This window comes from Dryobates pubescens, chromosome 2, assembly GCF_014839835.1.
Source record: "Dryobates pubescens isolate bDryPub1 chromosome 2, bDryPub1.pri, whole genome shotgun sequence".
Classification (NCBI taxonomy): domain Eukaryota; kingdom Metazoa; phylum Chordata; class Aves; order Piciformes; family Picidae; genus Dryobates; species Dryobates pubescens.
In genome coordinates this window covers 7,328,084-7,346,620 of record NC_071613.1, presented here as the reverse complement: position 1 = coordinate 7,346,620, position 18,537 = coordinate 7,328,084, and the positions used below count along the sequence as shown (strand labels likewise).

At 44.8% G+C, this 18,537-nt stretch overlaps 1 protein-coding gene across 1 annotated transcript in view; it reads right to left on the bottom strand.

The window, feature by feature from the left end:
- FAM135A (family with sequence similarity 135 member A) overlaps positions 1 to 18,537 on the bottom strand; it is an 81,234-nt gene that overhangs the window by 35,543 nt on the left and 27,154 nt on the right. Inside the window, exons 2-8 of the mRNA XM_054169661.1 lie at positions 18,349 to 18,428; positions 12,264 to 12,403; positions 12,077 to 12,147; positions 10,720 to 10,893; positions 8,390 to 8,516; positions 6,723 to 6,876; positions 1,895 to 1,972 (exon numbers count right to left, since the gene is read on the bottom strand). Of these exons, the coding sequence (XP_054025636.1) occupies positions 1,895 to 1,972; positions 6,723 to 6,876; positions 8,390 to 8,516; positions 10,720 to 10,893; positions 12,077 to 12,147; positions 12,264 to 12,403; positions 18,349 to 18,428 (824 nt within the window). The remainder of the gene's footprint in view (positions 1 to 1,894; positions 1,973 to 6,722; positions 6,877 to 8,389; positions 8,517 to 10,719; positions 10,894 to 12,076; positions 12,148 to 12,263; positions 12,404 to 18,348; positions 18,429 to 18,537) is intronic.

Below are 18,537 nucleotides of genomic sequence, written 5' to 3'. Positions count from 1 at the left end.
TCAGTAGTGAATAAAAAGCATCTAGTTTTGGATGTTGAGCAACCTGGGCTAGTGGGAGGTGTGTCCCTGCCCATGGTAGGGGGATTGGAACCAGATGATCTTTAAGATCCCTTCCAACCCAAACCCTACAATTGTCTCCAAACAACTATTTACCCTTCAATTCATTTTTGCAACACAGTATTAAGGAAGAAACCTACACAGTGTCATGGAAACATGCACCAACAAACCACACCTTGAAACCTGCTACAATAAATTTAGGATACAGATAATGAATAAAGCTTTCCAGAATGGCAACAGCACATTTAGTCAACTTGTCTTGGAATGACACCACCTAAATGTGGGCAGTCCACGTGGATCTTCAACTAATTGCAGCCATTATGCTCAGGGTTAGAGACTTCATGGCAAGCCAATGAGCTCACACAACACCAAGTTCTGAGACATCATGCAAATTGCAGAAGTGCATGAAGTTCTCAGAAGCAAGCTTAGCAATGTTTTTCAAAGCTACCTACCCCTCTGTTAGCTAACTACTACTTGGTAATTATTCTGATAGTTCATTATGAATCCAGCTTAAGATATGATACAACTTTTGGTGTGTTGCCACACAAATTGTACATTGAGTGAAAAATTACTTCTGAGACACAACACAGGTAGGTTTTTTACCTGATTTGCAAGCTCCAGGAATTTAAGTACCACTGTTTAATTGTTTGAGGAATTCTAATTGTCTATGACCTCTAATTGTCTATTTTATTCAAATAAAGCTGTTCTTTATTTAACCTCTCTTGTTTGTCACCCTGCAAGTGAGAACAGCCTTTGAACAACATTTCAAACTCTCATTTTCCAGCATCATGGGAAATCCCAAACTACAATGTTATATCAAAAAGACAGAAGAGAGACAACACAAGACAAAAGGAAGTGAAATACTAACATTCTACAGCAGTGATGTTCAACTCAGCAAACATCTGATGCAGCTTTGCTGGCTCTGCTACAAATAGTTTTGTTTTATTTCTAAAACAAAACCAAAGTGCAGTTAAGAGATGATCAAGCTGGTGACCTACTGTGAGACTACACTGCCATTTTATCATTATCCCATCACAAACTGCTTTGTGCACCACTGGCATCTTTTGTCCAGCATCAGGACACGTTTCAAAGGGAATATTAACTACTTAGAGAAGGACAAATTCATCTTAAGCTTTGAGTATGTCTTGTGTCATGTTTGGAAGAGTCTTTATCTTTGAGTATGTCTTGTGTTGTGTTTGGAAGAATCATGCCTTGAGATATAAGACACCACCTGAAAGATTTCTCAGGAAGTAAAGGCATTCATCTAGTTGAGCTTGTGAGGAATTAAATTAAATTACAGGAAGGGTGGTGAGACACTGGAACAGGTTGCCCAGGGAGGTGGTGGATGGCCCCTCCCTGGAGCTATTCAAGGCCAGGTTGGATCAGGCCTTGAGCAACCTGGTGAAGTGGGAGGTGTCCCTGCCCATAGCAGGAAGTTTGGAACTGGATGATCTTTAAGATCCCTTCCAACCCCAACCACTTTATGAATCTATGAAGCTACATTTTTTTAGCTATTTTGCTTACATGGTGACAACTGACTGAAATCTTCAGCTGTTCAGGAAAGCAGACCAACATTGAACCAAAAAGCAGTCATCATTTCTCATTTTAGTATCTGTCTTTAGCCCAGAAATAGTATCTAATATATTTAGCCTACAAACAAGTAACTCAATTCTGCAGACAGTGTACCAGAGTTCAGCACCCATTCGCTACAGCTGCAGAGGGAAAACAGTGCTCCTGTTTACAACACAAAGGCATATTTTAATATGATTTAAGCAGAAGAGATTTGATATGATTAATAAGAATCTGAGGGGTTATATCACCTGCTTTGCAAACGTACCTAGGTAGGCGTCTCTCTGGGGTCGTGGATATTTTCTTCTGAGAAGGCGTTCATAAAGGACCTGCATGCTGGCCTTGGCTAGTTACAGGGATTGCACACACATGACTAGTTACTACACTCCTTGCTTTTACTTTTTCATCTCTGATTTATCATTTGCCTTTATAGTTAGTAAAAAGAGCTTATGGCTAGCCTAGCAAATAGTGCAGTTAGACCACGAAAGCATAGAATTTTACTGTAGTTTCTAGGTGAGGTATGACTCGTGAGACACATTAAAGCAGGGCTCTTTTTATGCCCTGAAACCAGTAAGAGCTTCATTTACACTTCATGAATCCAGCATTTGTCTGCACATGCTTCTGCAAAGCCACTGTCCTGGCTTAAAATTGTCTGACAGAGCAATAGCAAACAGGGGAAACAAAATGAAGGAGGTATTTATTGTGGAACAAAAAAAAAAACCACCCCAAAAAGGCTGCTGCTGGGATTTAAAAGGGATTTGAGATTCTCTTCTCAAAGCTCACCTAAACTTCAGACATAAAATATCCACTACATAACAGTGAAGTGGCTTTGAAAAAGTGAAGAAACCAAAGCAATTTCTAAGTGACAATTAAAAAAAATCAGGGCAGTGTCTAAGGATGCAAAATCCAAGGCAATCCCCAAATAAAAAGTAAAACTGAAAGCAATTTCTAAATAGAAAGTTAAAAAAAAATATCAAAAATCAATGCCATCCCATAATAAAAAAATAAAAATCAATGCAGCTCCTAAACATTAAAGCTGAATGCAAATTCAAAAGAGAAATTCAAAGTTAATGCAATTTCTGAATAAAAATTAAAAATCAAGGCAGGCCCTCAATAAAAATTGAAACTGAAGCCAGTTTCTGCATACAAATCAATGCAACTCCTAAATAAAAAGGCACAATCAATGCAACTCCTAGGTAAAAATTCAAAATCTATGCAATGTCTGAAGAAGAAGTAAAACCTGAAAGCAATTCCTGAATAAAAATTAAAACTGAATGCAATTGCTAGATAAAAATCCAAAATCCAGGCAACTCCTACATAAAAATGCACAATCAATGCAACTCCTAAATAAAGATTCAAAATCAATGCAATTTCTAAACAAGAAGTAAAACCTGAATGCAATTCCTAAAAACAAATTAACACTGAATGCAATTTCTAGCTAAAAATTCAAAAAAATCAATGCAATTCCTACATAAAAATGCACAATCAAGGCAATTTCTAAACAAGAACTAAAACCTGAATGCAACTCCTGGCTAAAAAGCCAAACCCCCCAGGCCCCCTCCCTGGCTAAAAAGCCAAACCCCCCAGGCCCCCTCCCTGGCTAAAAAGCCAAACCCCCCAGGCCCCCTCCCTGGCTAAAAAGCCAAAACCCCCAGGCCCCCTCCCTGGCTAAAAAGCCAAAACCCCCAGGCCCCCTCCCTGGCTAAAAAGCCAAAACCCCCAGGCCCCCTCCCTGGCTAAAAAGCCAAAACCCCCAGGCCCCCTCCCTGGCTAAAAAGCCAAAACCCCCAGGCCCCTTCCCTGGCTAAAAAGCCCAAAACCACAGCAATTTCTGAACAAGAACTAAAACCTGAATGCAAATTCCTGAATAGAAATTCAAAATCAATGCACCTCCTATCTAAAAATGCACAATGCAACTCCTAGCTAAAAATTCAAACTCATTGCAATTTCTGAACAAGAACTAAAACCTGAATGCAATTCCTAAATAAAAATTCAAAATCAATGCAACTCCTAAATAAAAAATCCAAACTGAATGCAATTTCTAGATAAAAATTCAAAATCCAGGCAATGGTCTAAACAAGAAGTAAAACCTGAATGCAATGCCTAAATAAAAATCCAAACCGAGTTCAATTTCTAGATAAAAATTCAAAATCAATGCAACTCTTCAATAATAATTAAAAAAAAAAACCAATGCAGTTCCTGAATAAAAATTTAAAACCTATGGAATTCCTAAGTAGAAATTAAAACCCAATGCAGCTGTGTGTTTTGTGAGGTCCTGAGGGCTTCAGTCTCTTTCCAGACATCACAGAAACACAACTTGTTAATGGATTTCAGAGATATTAGTGTTAATGGCAGGCATTAGCAAGAGGTGAGCAACAGTAGCATCATTAATAATTGCATTGTTAGTCCTATGTGTTATATCTATGGTCCCCAAACAATGTATGCACAAAATAACTGAAATAAATGAAGGAAAACAAATGGAAGTTTAGAAATAAGAAAACAAAGTCATTATATCAGCAAAGGCTTTAAAAAAAATACATAAGGAAAAAACAACCCCACAGGAAACAAAGCATCAGCTGAATATGTACAATGAATGGTCAATGTTAATAATCATTTTCTCCTCAGAGATTTGTTTTGGCCATTTCTCTTCAGGCTTCTCTTCTAAAGGCAAGCAAAATTCCCCACAGAAATGACAAAAAGTCTTACTCAAGTTCCACTGAAACGTCTCAAAATGGTTTTGGTGACTTCAATGAGGTTTGAAAGATACAACCACCACCTGGACGACTGTGTCCAGTTCTGCTGCCCCCAGAATAAGAGGGACATGGAACTGTTGGAGTGGATTCAGAGGACACCACAACATGATCAGAGGGATGGAGAACCTCCCCTATGGGGACAGGCTGAGAGAGTTGGGGCTGTTCATGCTGGAGAAGAGAATGCTCCATGAAGACCTTACAGCAGCCTTCCAGTACCTGAAGGGTGCCTAGAAGAAAGCTGGGAAGGGACTTTTTACAAGGGCTTGCAGTAACAGAATGAGAGGGAATGGATTGAAGATTGAGGAGGGCAGATTAGAATGGAAGAAGAAATTCTTGACAGTGAGGGTGGTGAGACACTGGAACAGGTTGCCCAGGGAAGCTGTGGATGTCCTCTCTCTGGAGGTGTTGAAAGCCAGTTTGGATAAGGCCTTGAGCAACCTGATCTAGTGGGACGTGTCCCTGCCTATGGCAGCGGGGTTGGAACTGGATGATCTTTAACGTCCCTTCCAACCTATTCTATTGATCTATGAACTGTGTAACTCAGTGGACAGCTTCCTCCTATGATATATGGATTTTCCAGGAATGCTTTAGGGGAATTGAATGTCCTTCAGATAGGACACTGACATTGAAGTGTCAAGATTATCAAGGCTCAAGCCTATCTATTTAGGAAAAATCATATCTTGCCCTTAAAAGGAAGACTAGGAGTTGAGTCATTTCTTTCATGCAGTGTTCCCCTCTATATCTTCATTAAGATAAATGACACACAAATGTTCTTTTCATCACAACTACAGCAGTATTTCTGCTTCTATAAAGAAAAAGCCTCAGTTTCTGATATTTTTCTGTACTGCATTCTCTCCCTCAAAATAAAACCCCAAACAAGCTATGCTATTACTTAAAAAAAAGCTTTGTATTTTGCAGTATCTATGTGAAACTTGGTCTGAATCACTACCTGACCACATCACCTTATCAAATAGCTTTCATAACTCAATTTCCAACCTTACTGTCTCACAGTTCTTAGCTTTGACACCAATAAAATGAAACAATAAGGGAAAAAAAATAATAAATCAATAAACCTTGCCTATGATAGATGTAAATTCCCAAATACCTACTTTTTGAATTTAAATGGAATTTTACAAGACTATCAAGATATATTTGAGGAGGAAAAAGTCCAAGTTGTCCTTTATAATGAAAATGTAGTTTCCTTTTTCACTCCCACCACTCTCCTAGTTCACAAGCTGGGGCCAGGCTCTCTGAGGGAAATGTACTGCACATCTTCCATACATTACATTTCATGTCATGTTTAAGCAGTTTGGTTTTATCAACTGTAGCTCCTAGAAGCCTTCACTGGCACAGGATTTCAATTTTGTTCTACGAGACCATCCTTTGGGAGTTTCATTTTAACTTTACTAAAGGAAGAAAAGGCTCTGGGGAGAGAGCGGAGAGGAGAGAGACCTTATAGCGGCCTTCCAGTACCTGATGTGGGGCCTACAAGAAAGCTGAGAAGGGACTTTTGACAAGGGCTTGTAGTGATAGCATGAAGGGGAATGGATGGAAGCTTGAGGAGAGATTTAGACTGAAGATAAAGAAGGAACTTTTTACAGTGAGGGTGGTGAGACACTGGAACAGGTTGCCCAGGGAGGTTGTGGCTGCCCGCTCCCTGTCAAGGCCAGGCTGGATGAGGCCTTGAGCAAGCTGGGCTGGTGGGAGGTGTCCCTGCCCATGGCAGGGGGATTGGAACCGGATGATTTTTAAGGTCCCTCCCAACTCAGACCACTCTATGAAACACCTCCTCTGAAAGCATATTTTGACTACCCATCTTTTGAGAAGCAGTTCTGTCTCTTCACAGCTTTCCCCAAGTCTTAGGCCTGTTTGAAAAGTTACACTCCAAACTGAGCAAGCAGCAATTTCTTCCTGTAGGTCTTTTTTTTTCTTTCCTTTTTCAGACAAGGTTCCATTGTAATATCCTTCTCAAATCAAAGCTTGCAGAGTTCCAATAGTTATATAAACATACAATGTTTCCTTACAACAAACAAACAACTGCAGCATGCTGCCTGGGTTATTACTTTCTCTCTCTCGCCACTGAAAAGTGATTTGAAGCAGCAGGGCAAATTAAGACCAATTAAAAAAAAATGTATGTGTTTGCCTAGATTCAAGCTGTTCTTTCCTTATTTTATTACTGTTGTGACAGTACTTATTTAGTTTCTTTGAGTTATTATTCCAGCTGAAGTAAAAAAGACTGTAGATGCACAAGAGGTATGAAATCCATGCCAGTTTAGTGTAGGAGAAGGGTGGGGTTAATAGATATTGACAAGAAAGTGAAATATTGCAGTAAATTCAACATACCCAGTTCAATCCGGTGAGAAGAGGGGAGCTCCTTTGTCACCATGATGAAATAGCTGTGTAAGCCTTTGAAAGCAAGCAGCAGGCTGGCACAGAGGGTGTAGTGGAAATTATAGGCATGGCTGAGGAAAGACTCTGAAACAACAAAACTGCAACCCTAAAAAAAACCAACAAGGTAAGGAAAGAAGGAAAGGAAGGGAAGAGGGGGGGAAAGGAGGGAAGGGAAGAGGGGGGGAAAGGAGGGAAGGGAAGAGGGGGGGGAAAGGAGGGAAGGGAAGAGGGGGGGAAAGGAGGGAAGGGAAGAGGGGGGGAAAGGAGGGAAGGGAAGAGGGGGGGAAAGGAGGGAAGGGAAGAGGGGGGGAAAGGAGGGAAGGGAAGAGGGGGGGAAAGGAGGGAAGGGAAGAGGGGGGGAAAAGGAGGGAAGGGAAGAGGGGGGGGAAAAGGAGGGAAGGGAAGAGGGGGGGGAAAGGAGGGAAGGGAAGAGGGGGGGGGAAAAGGAGGGAAGGGAAGAGGGGGGGGAAAAGGAGGGAAGGGAAGAGGGGGGGGAAAAGGAGGGAAGGGAAGAGGGGGGGGGGAAAAGGAGGGAAGGGAAGGGGGGGGGAAAAGGAGGGAAGGGAAGAGGGGGGGAAAAGGAGGGAAGGGAAGAGGGGGGGAAAAGGAGGGAAGGGAAGAGGGGGGGAAAAGGAGGGAAGGGAAGAGGGGGGGAAAAGGAGGGAAGGGAAGAGGGGGGGAAAAGGAGGGAAGGGAAGAGGGGGGGAAAAGGAGGGAAGGGAAGAGGGGGGGAAAAGGAGGGAAGGGAAGAGGGGGGGAAAAGGAGGGAAGGGAAGAGGGGGGGAAAAGGAGGGAAGGGAAGAGGGGGGGAAAAGGAGGGAAGGGAAGAGGGGGGGAAAAGGAGGGAAGGGAAGAGGGGGGGAAAAGGAGGGAAGGGAAGAGGGGGGGAAAAGGAGGGAAGGGAAGAGGGGGGGAAAAGGAGGGAAGGGAAGAGGGGGGGAAAAGGAGGGAAGGGAAGAGGAGGGAAGGGACGAGGGGGGGGAAAGGAGGGAAGGGAAGAGGGGGGGACAGCAGGCACGGGCAGAGGGGGGGGAAAAGGAGGGAAGGGACGAGGGGGGGAAAGGAGGGAAGGGAAGAGGGGGGGAAAGGAGGGAAGGGAAGAGGGGGGGAAAGGAGGGAAGGGAAGAGGGGGGGAAAGGAGGGAAGGGAAGAGGGGGGGAAAGGAGGGAAGGGAAGAGGGGGGGAAAGGAGGGAAGGGAAGAGGGGGGGAAAGGAGGGAAGGGAAGAGGGGGGGAAAGGAGGGAAGGGAAGAGGGAAGAGGCACATTTTAATTCTGCACAATAAATGAAGTGTTAGCAGAATAACCACAAAGGCAGTGAACCCAGCTGCTCTTCTCACAAACCTCATCCCTACTGTTTGCAATTTTCCATGGATTACAATATATTAAAAAAGGTGGTTAAGCACTTAGCACTGTAAACTTTCCAAGCACTTAGCACTGTAAACTTTCCACCTGTGTGTTCCTGAAGTCTGTAACACAGCCTTTTGGGAACAATGTTTCTCATTTCTCAGCACTAACAAAGTTAATTTTTTAATCAAATAATATTTCTGGAAAAAAAAATAAAAAATAAAAAGCCAACCAAAAAAAACCCAATTAAATATTAAACTGATAAGATTCTTACATCAGCTGATAACTGTTTTGTGTAGTTATTGCCAAAGACCACGCTTTCAAGAGAAGGAATCACGGAGTCCCTGTTTTGTGCTGGTGCGTTCCTGTTCAACCACGTGTTCTTCACTGGGCGAGGGAAACTGCAGGAAGCACAAATGATCACTTGAACCTACACACATCACACAAATACTGCAGGCATAATAACATCTTGATTGTTCAGAAGTAGGAGAAGGAAAGATGCTCAGTAAGATCCTGGAAGTTCCTAGCATGGCGGGCTGCCCTCTTAAAACCCCTCTGCTGGCCCAGATACCTCAGTTAACTCTAGTGCTGTGCTAAGGCAGAGGTGCTTCTCCAGCAGTTCTCTTCAAAGCATGTCTCCAGCTAGTTGCAGAAATCTAAGGAATTCATAGATTCATAGCATGGTTTGGGTTGGAAGGGACCTTAAAGATCATCTAGTTCCAGCCTCCCTGTCAAGGGTACCTTCCACTAGGCCAGGTTGCTCAAGGCCTCATCCAACCTGGCCTTGAACACCTCCACACAGCCTCCCTGGGCAACCTGTTCCAGTGTTTCACCACCCTCACTGGAAAGAATTCCTTCCTAATCTCCAGCCTTTATCTCCCCTCCTCAAGCTTCAATCCACTCCCCCTCATTCTATCTTTACAAGCTTTTCTAAATTCCCTCCCCAGTTTTCTTGTAGGCCCCACTTCAGTTCCTAGAAGGCCTCTAGGTCTCCCTGGAGCCTTCTCTCCTTCAGGCTGAAAAGCCCCAGCTCCCTCAACCTGTCCCCACAGGACAAGAGCTCCAGTCCTCTGATTGTCTTCATGGCCCTTTCTGAAGCATTATCCTCAGCTGTTCTACTGCCATCTCTCACTGCGAAAGACAGCAGACTCAGTGCCAGGAGACTGTGCAAGCTTCTCCTCATTATTTCTAGTGCAAACCTCACCTCATTTAAACAATATTCCTGGAAGTTTAAGCTGTAGAGATAAATCATAGAACAACTTGAGTTGGAAGAGACCTTAAAGATTATCTAGGCAGGGACACCTCCCCCTATATCAGGGTGTCCAAAGCCTCATCCAGCCAGGGATCACAGAATTATTGAGGCTGGAAAAGACCTCTGAGATCATCAAGTCCAGCCTATGACCTATCATTCTGTGGAGATAAAAATATAAAAGGCAACTTTGGAGTTACCTTTTGGTTTTCAAAGATCCATCAGCACAAATCCAGGCTGGGCAAGCAGTGGCTTGAGAGCAGTCTGGAGGAGAAGGCCTTGGGGGTGTCATTTGGTGACAAACTCCCCATGAGCCAGCAGTGGTCACAGGATGAGTTCCTGTGCAACCAGGGCAATCCTGCTCTAGCAGGGGAGGTTAGAATAGAGGATCTCAAGAGGAGAACAGTCAGACATGGGAATATCTCCCAGGGGAAGCAGTGGATTCCCCTACATGGGGCATTTTGAAGACTCAGCTTGAACAGGGTGCTGGGCCAGCTCATTTTAACTAGACTGTCACCTAGAAAGGTTGGACCAGATGATCCTTGGGGTCCCTTCCAAACTGGCATTCTGTGAGAAATATCCCTTCTAACCTCCACCATTCTATGGTTCCCTGTTGCAAAGTAAAGATTGTGTATCGGCATGCCTCGCCACAAAGACTGTCAGCAGAAACACAATCTGTGAATTTAGTTTAGTGAGGGAGCAAATGACAGTGTAAGCCAACATTGATCTAGGAGAACCTGCTTCAGCAGGGGAGTTGGGCCCCTCAATTTAAGAAGGGCATTGAGACTCTTGAACATGTCCAGAGAAGGGCAACGAGGCTGGGGAGAGGTCTGGAGCACAGCCCTGTGAGGAGAGACTGAGGGAGCTGGGGTTGCTTAGCCTGGAGAAGAGGAGGCTCAGGGGAGACCTTCTTGCGCTCTACAACTACCTGAAGGGAGGTTGTAGCTAGATTGGGGTTAGTCTCTTCTCCCAGGCAACCAGCACAAGAGGACACAGTCTCAAACTGTGCCAGAGGAAGCTTAGGTTTGAGGTAAGGAGGAAGTTCTTCACAGAGATAGTTGTTAGCCATTGGAATGTGCTGCCCAGGGAGGTGGTGGAGTCCCCATCCCTGGGGGTGTTCAAAAAGGGATTGGACGTGGCATTTGGTGCCATGGTTTAGTAGTCATGAGGTGTTGGGTGACAGGTTGGACTTGATGACCTTTGAGGTCTTTTCCAACCTTATTGATTCTATGACTCAACGATCTCCAAAGGTCCCTTCCAACCCCTACCACCCTGTGGTACTGAGACTCTTAACTCTAGAACATTTCCACCCAGACACTCGAGAATTTATCTGCATTTTATTAACAGGAGATTACCTTATCAGTGGCTGATGCAGAGCAACCAAAGAAGCATGGACTATAACCGATATGACAGAGAGGTGGAAGTAATCAAACATGACATTGACGTAATGGTGAAGGCCCCGGCGTAAGTTAAAGTGCAACTTTAATGTTCGGCTACTAATTGGCTGTAGTGTGCTCAGGTCATCCGGCCTAGAAACGAATGAAAACCAAACCAACTTTACAATTAGAATGAGCATTGTTGAATGTGCAACATTAATCACTAAGCAGTTTAGCTTAGGTCTGCATTTCAGAGTGCAACAGCATCTCCTTCAGGGGGAAAAAAAAAAAAAGGTAGTTCAAAACCCCTCAGAAAGAGATAAATCAGTTATGAAATCTTAACAGAGCAGCACTGGAATTCTGTTCTAGCTTCAGGTGTATACAAGATGAACATGTCACATCTATGTATAACTGTGGTAGGTTGAGAGAGGGCTTAGCTCTCCCTCCTCCACAGAGTAAGAAACCACAGCTAGCCCAGTCGAAGGAGCAAAGCTATATATTTACAAGCATATATGGAAAGCAGGTTATATATAACACAATATATACAGGCATTTACAATATATACACAGAAATACACAGCAAAGAGACATAACACAACAAAAATCCCTCCCCCAGGAGGGATCCCCTACCTGTAACGCCCTCTCTCCCCCCCTACCTCCCTTTTTTCCCCAAAAAGGGGTTAGAGAGAGAAAGGCAAGTTATTAAGGAACAGAGTTGTTAGTAAGCTTCAAAAGCCCATGCAGGATTAGTGTTTGCTTATCTGAAGGCCAACTCCAGCAGTTCGCAGAGAAGCAGGCAGGGAGAACAGGCTGAAACCCAAACTCCCCCAACTCCCAAACCAAACTGAACTGAGGAAAAAGAAAAAATTCCAACTGCTCTACAGTTTAAAGTTGCATTTTATCTATTCACCAATGAAATTCGTTTAGAATATCAGAATGTTTTTGTTCTAGTACCAAAAACATTAAGCCAGAGTGTCCCAGCACTGTTTGTCCTTAAAGGCACAGCCTCAAATGATCACAATAACACATTCAATCAGTGTAACAAGTTTACATATATTGTTGCTTTCATACAAGCTATGTTGAAAGCAAAATCTTCCACATTTAGGTTGAAATCCTCCACATCTAAACTGAAACCCGCCACACGCACAGCGGAACCTGCCACACGCACAGCGGAACCCGCCAGCCTTAAATTGAAATCTGCTACATTAAAGTTGAAATCTTCCAGATTTCAATTGAAATCCTCTAGATTCAGATTGAAATCTTCTAGGTTGCAACGGAAATCTGTTACACTTGAAATCTTCCATACTTCAGTGGAAAGCCTCTGCATTTAAACTTACGAGCAGTCTGTGTCCGTGAAGTGTAGATCTAACGTCAGCAGAAAATTCATTTCGTTCAGAGACTCTTCAATCTATAAAGAGATTGCACATGCATGAAACCTTTTCAGGTCTCTAATTCCTATTAAACCAAACTGTACATCATGAAGATTTGAGAATCTGAGTCTAGCCAAGGTGAATGGCAGCTTACCTTCCTCTCATCTAACAGCATCTTGATTTTGAAAATCATCACGTCGTTGACAGAGACTTCCTCATTTTTGTAAAGGATCTGAAATGTTTTGCTGCAAACTACGTTGTCATGGATGGAAGCAGGAAAGGCAAGATCTGCACCTGGAAAGAGAAACGGGTATTGATATCATTGGCCCAGAACTTGCAAACTCCACAGCAGCTACTGAGTGCAACTGCCCTTCCCATCAGTTTCATCACCACAGGATCACAGGATGGAGGAGGTATGCACAACCTCCCTGGGCAACCCATTCCACAGTGTCACCACTCACATACTTCTTCCTAAGATCCAGTCTAAACCTACTCTCCCTTAGCTTCAAACCATTCCCCCTTGTCCTATTGCTAGACAAATAGTCCCTCCCCAGCCTTCCTGCAGGATACCTTCAGGTATTGCAAGGCAGCTATAAGGTTGCCCTGGAATATTCTCGTCTCCAGGCTGAACAACCTCATCTTCCTCAGCCTGTCACAGTATCACCAAGGTTGGAAGAGACCTCAAAGATCATCAAGTCCAACCCATCACCACAGACCTCATGACTAGACCATGGCACCAACTGCCACATCCAATCCCCTCTTGAACACCTCTAGGGACAGTGACTCCACCACCTCCCTGGGCAGCACATTCCAATGGTTAGCAACTCTCTCTGGGAAGAACTTTCTCCTCACCTTGAGCCTAAACTTCCCCTGGCACAACAGAGGAGTTCCAGCCCTTGCACTATCTTAGTGGCCCTCCTCTGGACTCACTCATAGAATCATAAAATGCACTGTGTTGGAAGGAATCTCTAGAGGTCATCTAGTCCAATGCCCCTGCACTAAGCAGCTTTCATGTGCATCATTGGTTTAGGTGTCCTGGATGCAATGCTTACAAGGACTCAGTCTTTAACATTAAATTCCCCTGTGGATAATGCCACTTTCAGCTGACACCCATCTGTGCCATCTGCACAGGTGAAGGACAGAGCAGGTTTCACATGGCACAGAATCCAATACCCCCCCACAGGGCATCAGCAAAAGGGAACTCCCACTCCACTCTGACACAAAAGAAGTTATGGAGAGACCTGGCCACGGTCCCACTTCCTGTGCAGCATCCAGCTCCAGAGCTGCAGCCCTCAGCTCTGCTGACTGCAGTGTAATGTGAAACAGCATCCTCAGAAGTGACAGAGAGGAGGCAAAGAGGAAAAGCTGATGCCAGGAGCAGGCTGAGCCACATCTACGTGGAGATGTCAAATTGGAAGCCAAGAAGGCAGAACCACCACTAGCTTTTAAGACAACTAAGTCAGCATAAGAAGGATATGAAACTGTTGGAGCAGGTTCAGAGGGCAGCCACAAAGACAATCACAGGGCTGGAGCACCTCCCCTACGGGGACAGGCTGAGAGAGTTGGGGCTGTTCAGCCTGGAAAAGAGAAGGCTCTGGGGAGACCTTAGAGCAGCCTTCCACTACCTGAAGAGGACCTACAGGAAAGCTGGGGAGGGACTTTGTACAAGGAGTGTGGTGACAGAACGAGAAGGAATGTATTCAAGCCAGAAGAGAGCAGATTTAGACTGGATACTAGGAAGAAATTCTTTACAGTAAGGATGGTAAGACAGTAGAACAAGCTGCCCAGGGAGGTTGTGGATGTGCCCTCCCTGGGGTGTTCAAGGCCAGGCTGGATGAGGCCTTGAGGAACCTGGTCCAGTGGAAGGTGTCTCTGCCATGGCAGAGGGGTTGGGACTAAACAACCTTCAAGGCCCCTTCCAACCCCATCCAACCTATGAAGCTATGAACCAGGCACTGACTGGCCAAGACTATCTCTAGGCTTCCATCCACACAAAAAAATCCCAGCAATGAAAGGGAAAAGCAGAGGGGAAATGAATTTATTCTTGCATTGTAGAAATGGAAATCTGATTCCTAACCTGCTTTTTTTTATTCTTCTTAGGGGTTTTGTTGGTTCATTTGTTTTGTTTGGGGTTGGTTTGTTTATGACTTTTATTTTCCCTGTGAAAACCAGCCACAAGTTTCTGGTAGAAGCTGGTGATCAGAACAGCCTCAACTCTGATATAACCTCCTATATATACATTTTTCTTTCGAGCATGACTCCACCTCTCTTCAAATTTCAAGCATGCCAGGAAACCTTCGAAAGGTTGGAGCTAAAGAAAGTCACCTGCCCTACCACATCTGTAATGCCACTCATTTTGGGTTCCAAGCAGCTCCAGTGAGCTACCAAAGGACACGAGGAAGAGAAATGGAAGAAAACTGGATTTAAATGATCATGGGACTTCACAAAGAGCTGGGAAGGGCTGGGCAAGGGGTGGCAGCAGATGCAAAGGAACAAGGAGAAAATTAGGACTGCAAATTTGACTTGGGGCAATAAAAGCAAGAGAGAGATCAAAATCTGTGGAAGAGGGGAAACGCAAATATTTGAGGGGTGGGTGTCAGGAAGATGGGGCCAGACTCTTCTCAGTTGTCCCTTGTGACAGGACAGCAGGCAATGGGCATAAACATGAACATAGGAAGATCCACCTGAACACAAGAATGAACTTCTTTACTTTGAAGCTGGCAAAGCACTGGACCAGGCTCCTCAGAGAGGTGGTTGACTCTCCATTTCTGGAGACTTTAAACCCCACCTGGGCATGCTCCTGTGTGACCTGCCCTAAGTGATCCTGCTCCGGCAGAGGGGCTGGACTGGATGATCTCCAGAGGTCTCTTCCAACTCCTACTACTGTGTGATCCTGGGAATGCTAGAAGTAGGCAACATGACTTGTATTGAAGTAGGAAAACTATGGCTGTCAAAAATAACAGGATTTAGGAGAGATAAGTATGAGGAAGATAGAAGAAGAGACAGAAAAGTACAGGATGAAGTACCTGACATCATTCTCAAGAGAGAGCTGTGAGCTCCTCCAGCCTCCCCTATGGTCAACAGGCAAGAGACACTTTCAGACAGTCCATGCACAGCCTAAGAACAACCATTTTCCATAAAGCTCTTGTTTCTACAAACAGCTATGTTTTACTGGTGCTGCAGCAGCTGGCACTGATGCCAGTAGGAAATAGCTGTTTGAGCAGGAGAGCCGAGTTATGAGCTGGTGGCCAGCTCTGCTAAATTAAGCAAGCAGCTGAAACAAATGGAAGGCAGAGCTCCTTGGCAAGACCAAGCCCTATCATATTCACAAGGACAAACTACTGCCCTTTCATGGACCAGCTTGCACCCTTCTCTTCACTTTGTTGTGGCACAAACATTATCAGAATCTACATGGTAAACCAAAGAGAGAGTGATCTATAAAGGACTAGTTCTGGGCTCCCCAATTCAAGAGAGCCAGGGATCTACAGGAGGGACTCTAATGGAGAGCTACAAGGATGACTGGGGGACTTGAACATCTTTCCTGTGAACAGAGACTGAGACCCCTGGGGCTGTTTAGTCTGGAGAAGAGAAGGCCGAGAGGGGGTCTGATCAATGCCTATCTGTATCTGAGGGGTGGGTATCAAGATGAAAGTGCCAGGCTCTTTCCAATGGTACCCAGTGATAGGACAAGGAACAACAGCTGCAAGCTACAATACAGGAGGTTCCACTTCAACATGAGGAGAAACTTCTTGACTGTGATGGTATCCAGAGATGTCGGGGAGTCTGATTCTCTAGCAACTTCCAACCCCCACCTGGATGTGTTCCTGTGTGACCTGTCCTAGGTGATCCTGCTTTGGCAGGCAGTTTGGACTTGATGATCTCTAGAGGTCCCTTCCAACCCCTAACATTCTACAATTCCATTATTCTCAACTCAATAGAATGGAATTAACCAGGTTGGAAAAGACCTTTGAGATCATCGAGAACAACCTATCACCCAACAGCATCCAATCAACTAAACCGTGGCACCAAGCACCCCATCCAGTCTCTTTCTAAATACTTCCAGTGATGGTGACTCCACCACCTCCCTGGGCAGCACGTTCCAACGGCCAATCTCTCTTTCTGTGAAGAATTTCTTCCTAACATCCAGACTAAACCTCCCCTGGTGCAGCTTGAGACTGGGTCCTCTTGTTTTGGTGCTCATTGCCTGGGATCCTCTTAGCAGAGACAAATTCCCTAAACCCCACTAAATTTTGCCTTTGAAGTAGAGCAATCTAAGAATCCTCTATTTATTTCACTCAAATCCAAGAAACATTTGGGAAGCTTGGCTGAAATGCAGGAGCTACATCATTGCCCTACTTAAAGAGTTACCTTTAAAACAGCCTCAAAAAAATATATAAAATGAGATTTCAGTTATCTCCTATCATATGTTCTGAGATTGGCAGGGTTTTCATCCTTGCAGTTCCAGGAATTCCACCTGACATCTCAAAGCTTCAACCGTTCTGGGCCCCTCAGTTTAAGAAGGACATTGAGACACTTGAACGTGTCCAGAGAAGGGCAACAAGGCTGGGGAGAGGCCTTGAGCACAGCCCTGTGAGGAGAGGCTGAGGGAGCTGGGGTTGCTTAGCCTGGAGAAGAGGAGGCTCAGGGGAGACTTCATTGCCCTCTACAACTACCTGAAAGGTGGTTGTAGCCAGGAAGGGGGGTTGGTCTCTTCTCCCAGGCACCAGAACAAGGGGACACAGTCTCAAGCTGTGCCAGGGGAGGTTTAGACTCGAGGCGAGGAGAAAGTTCTTCACCGAGAGAGTCATTGGTCATTGGAATGTGCTGCCCAGGGAGGTGGTGGAGTCACCGTCCCTGGAGGTGTTCAAAAGGAGATTGGACATGGCACTTGGTGCCATGGTCTAGTCATGAGGTCTGTGGTGACAGGTTGGACTCGATGATCCTCGAGGTCTCTTCCAACCTTAGTGATACTGCGATACTGTTTCTTGCATTGCTCATTTTCACCGCATGCTAAGGTGTGGCCACGGAGTGCTAAGAGGCCTCTCCAGGTTCAGTTTGCTTGGACAAAGAAACCCAAAGTGAGTGCCAGGTTAAGAAAAGAAAAAAAACATGAAGGAGCAGACAAAGCTATGCATGAAGTTGAATTTGTCTTGAACTTTGCCACCAGACAGCAAGAGAGTGGGAGTGAAATCAAGATTTGATCCTGTCAGAGTTTTCCCTTTGGAGAAAACGGGCTTAGCCATCTGGTTGACGGTCTGTGTCTGAAGTTCCCCATTCTTTTGAGGTATGTGTTTAAAAGAGATCTGCTTTTGGTCATCTCAGCCTGCAATATGCAGGTGATTGAGCAGATCAGTAGGGAAAAAAAAACCAAAAACAGAAGCCATAAAAAGATATCAGCAGGTTTTGCTACCAGCAGAGCAAATGAACAGAAGAATAGAGTAGAGAATAGAATAGGACAGAACAGACCAGACCAGGTTGGAAGAGACCTTCAAGACCATTGTGTCTGACCTATTATCCAACACCACCTAATCAACTAAACCATGCAACCAAGCACCCTATCAAGTCTCCTCCTAAACCCCTCCAGTGATGGTGACTCCACCACCTCCCTGGGCAGCACATTCTAATGGGCAATCACTCTCTCTGTGTAGAATTTCTTCCTAACCTCCAGCCTAAACCTCCCCTGGTGCAGCTTGAGACTGTGTCCTCTTGTTCTGGTGCTGGTTGCCTGGGAGAAGAGACCAGCCCCCACCTGGCTACAACCTCCCTTCAGGGAGTTGTAGAGAGCACCAGAAAAAACAGTACCACATTCTCTAATCAACTTTTAAGAAGAACAAGTTTCCTCTTTAAGAAGAAACTAGTTTTTCAGCAGGTCATCATGAAACAACTTCCACCTAAACATGAGGAGCAACTTCTCTAATTAAAGGGTGCCAGAGCCCTGGAGCAGGCTGCCCAGAGAGGTGGTGGAGTCTCCATCTCTGGAGAGATTCCAAACTCACCTGGATGTGTTCCTCTGTGACCTTCCCTAGATGAGCCTGCCTTGGCAGAGGGGTTGGACTCCCTGGGATGACCTCCAGAGATCACTCCCAACCCCTACCATTCTGTGATCCTGTGTGATTTTATTTTCATTGTGTTAATAAAATGAAACCCACTCTTCTATTAGCTGTACCAAAGTCAGTCCACAAGCACCCTCCCTCCCTTCATTAGCAAGGTAAGACAACGAGCTCAGTCTTGGCACTTACCAGTTGCATGTAACAAGCTGGCTTCTAATTTGTGTGGAATTCTTGGAGGAATTTTCATAGATGCCCGGATCTGGTAAAAGCTGAAGCAGAAGGTAAGGCTTTAGAACACATATGGCACAGTTCACCTCATTTACCACAGACAGTGACAGAGGCAGGAAGAGAGAAGGGGAAGAAGTAGTAATATAAGGA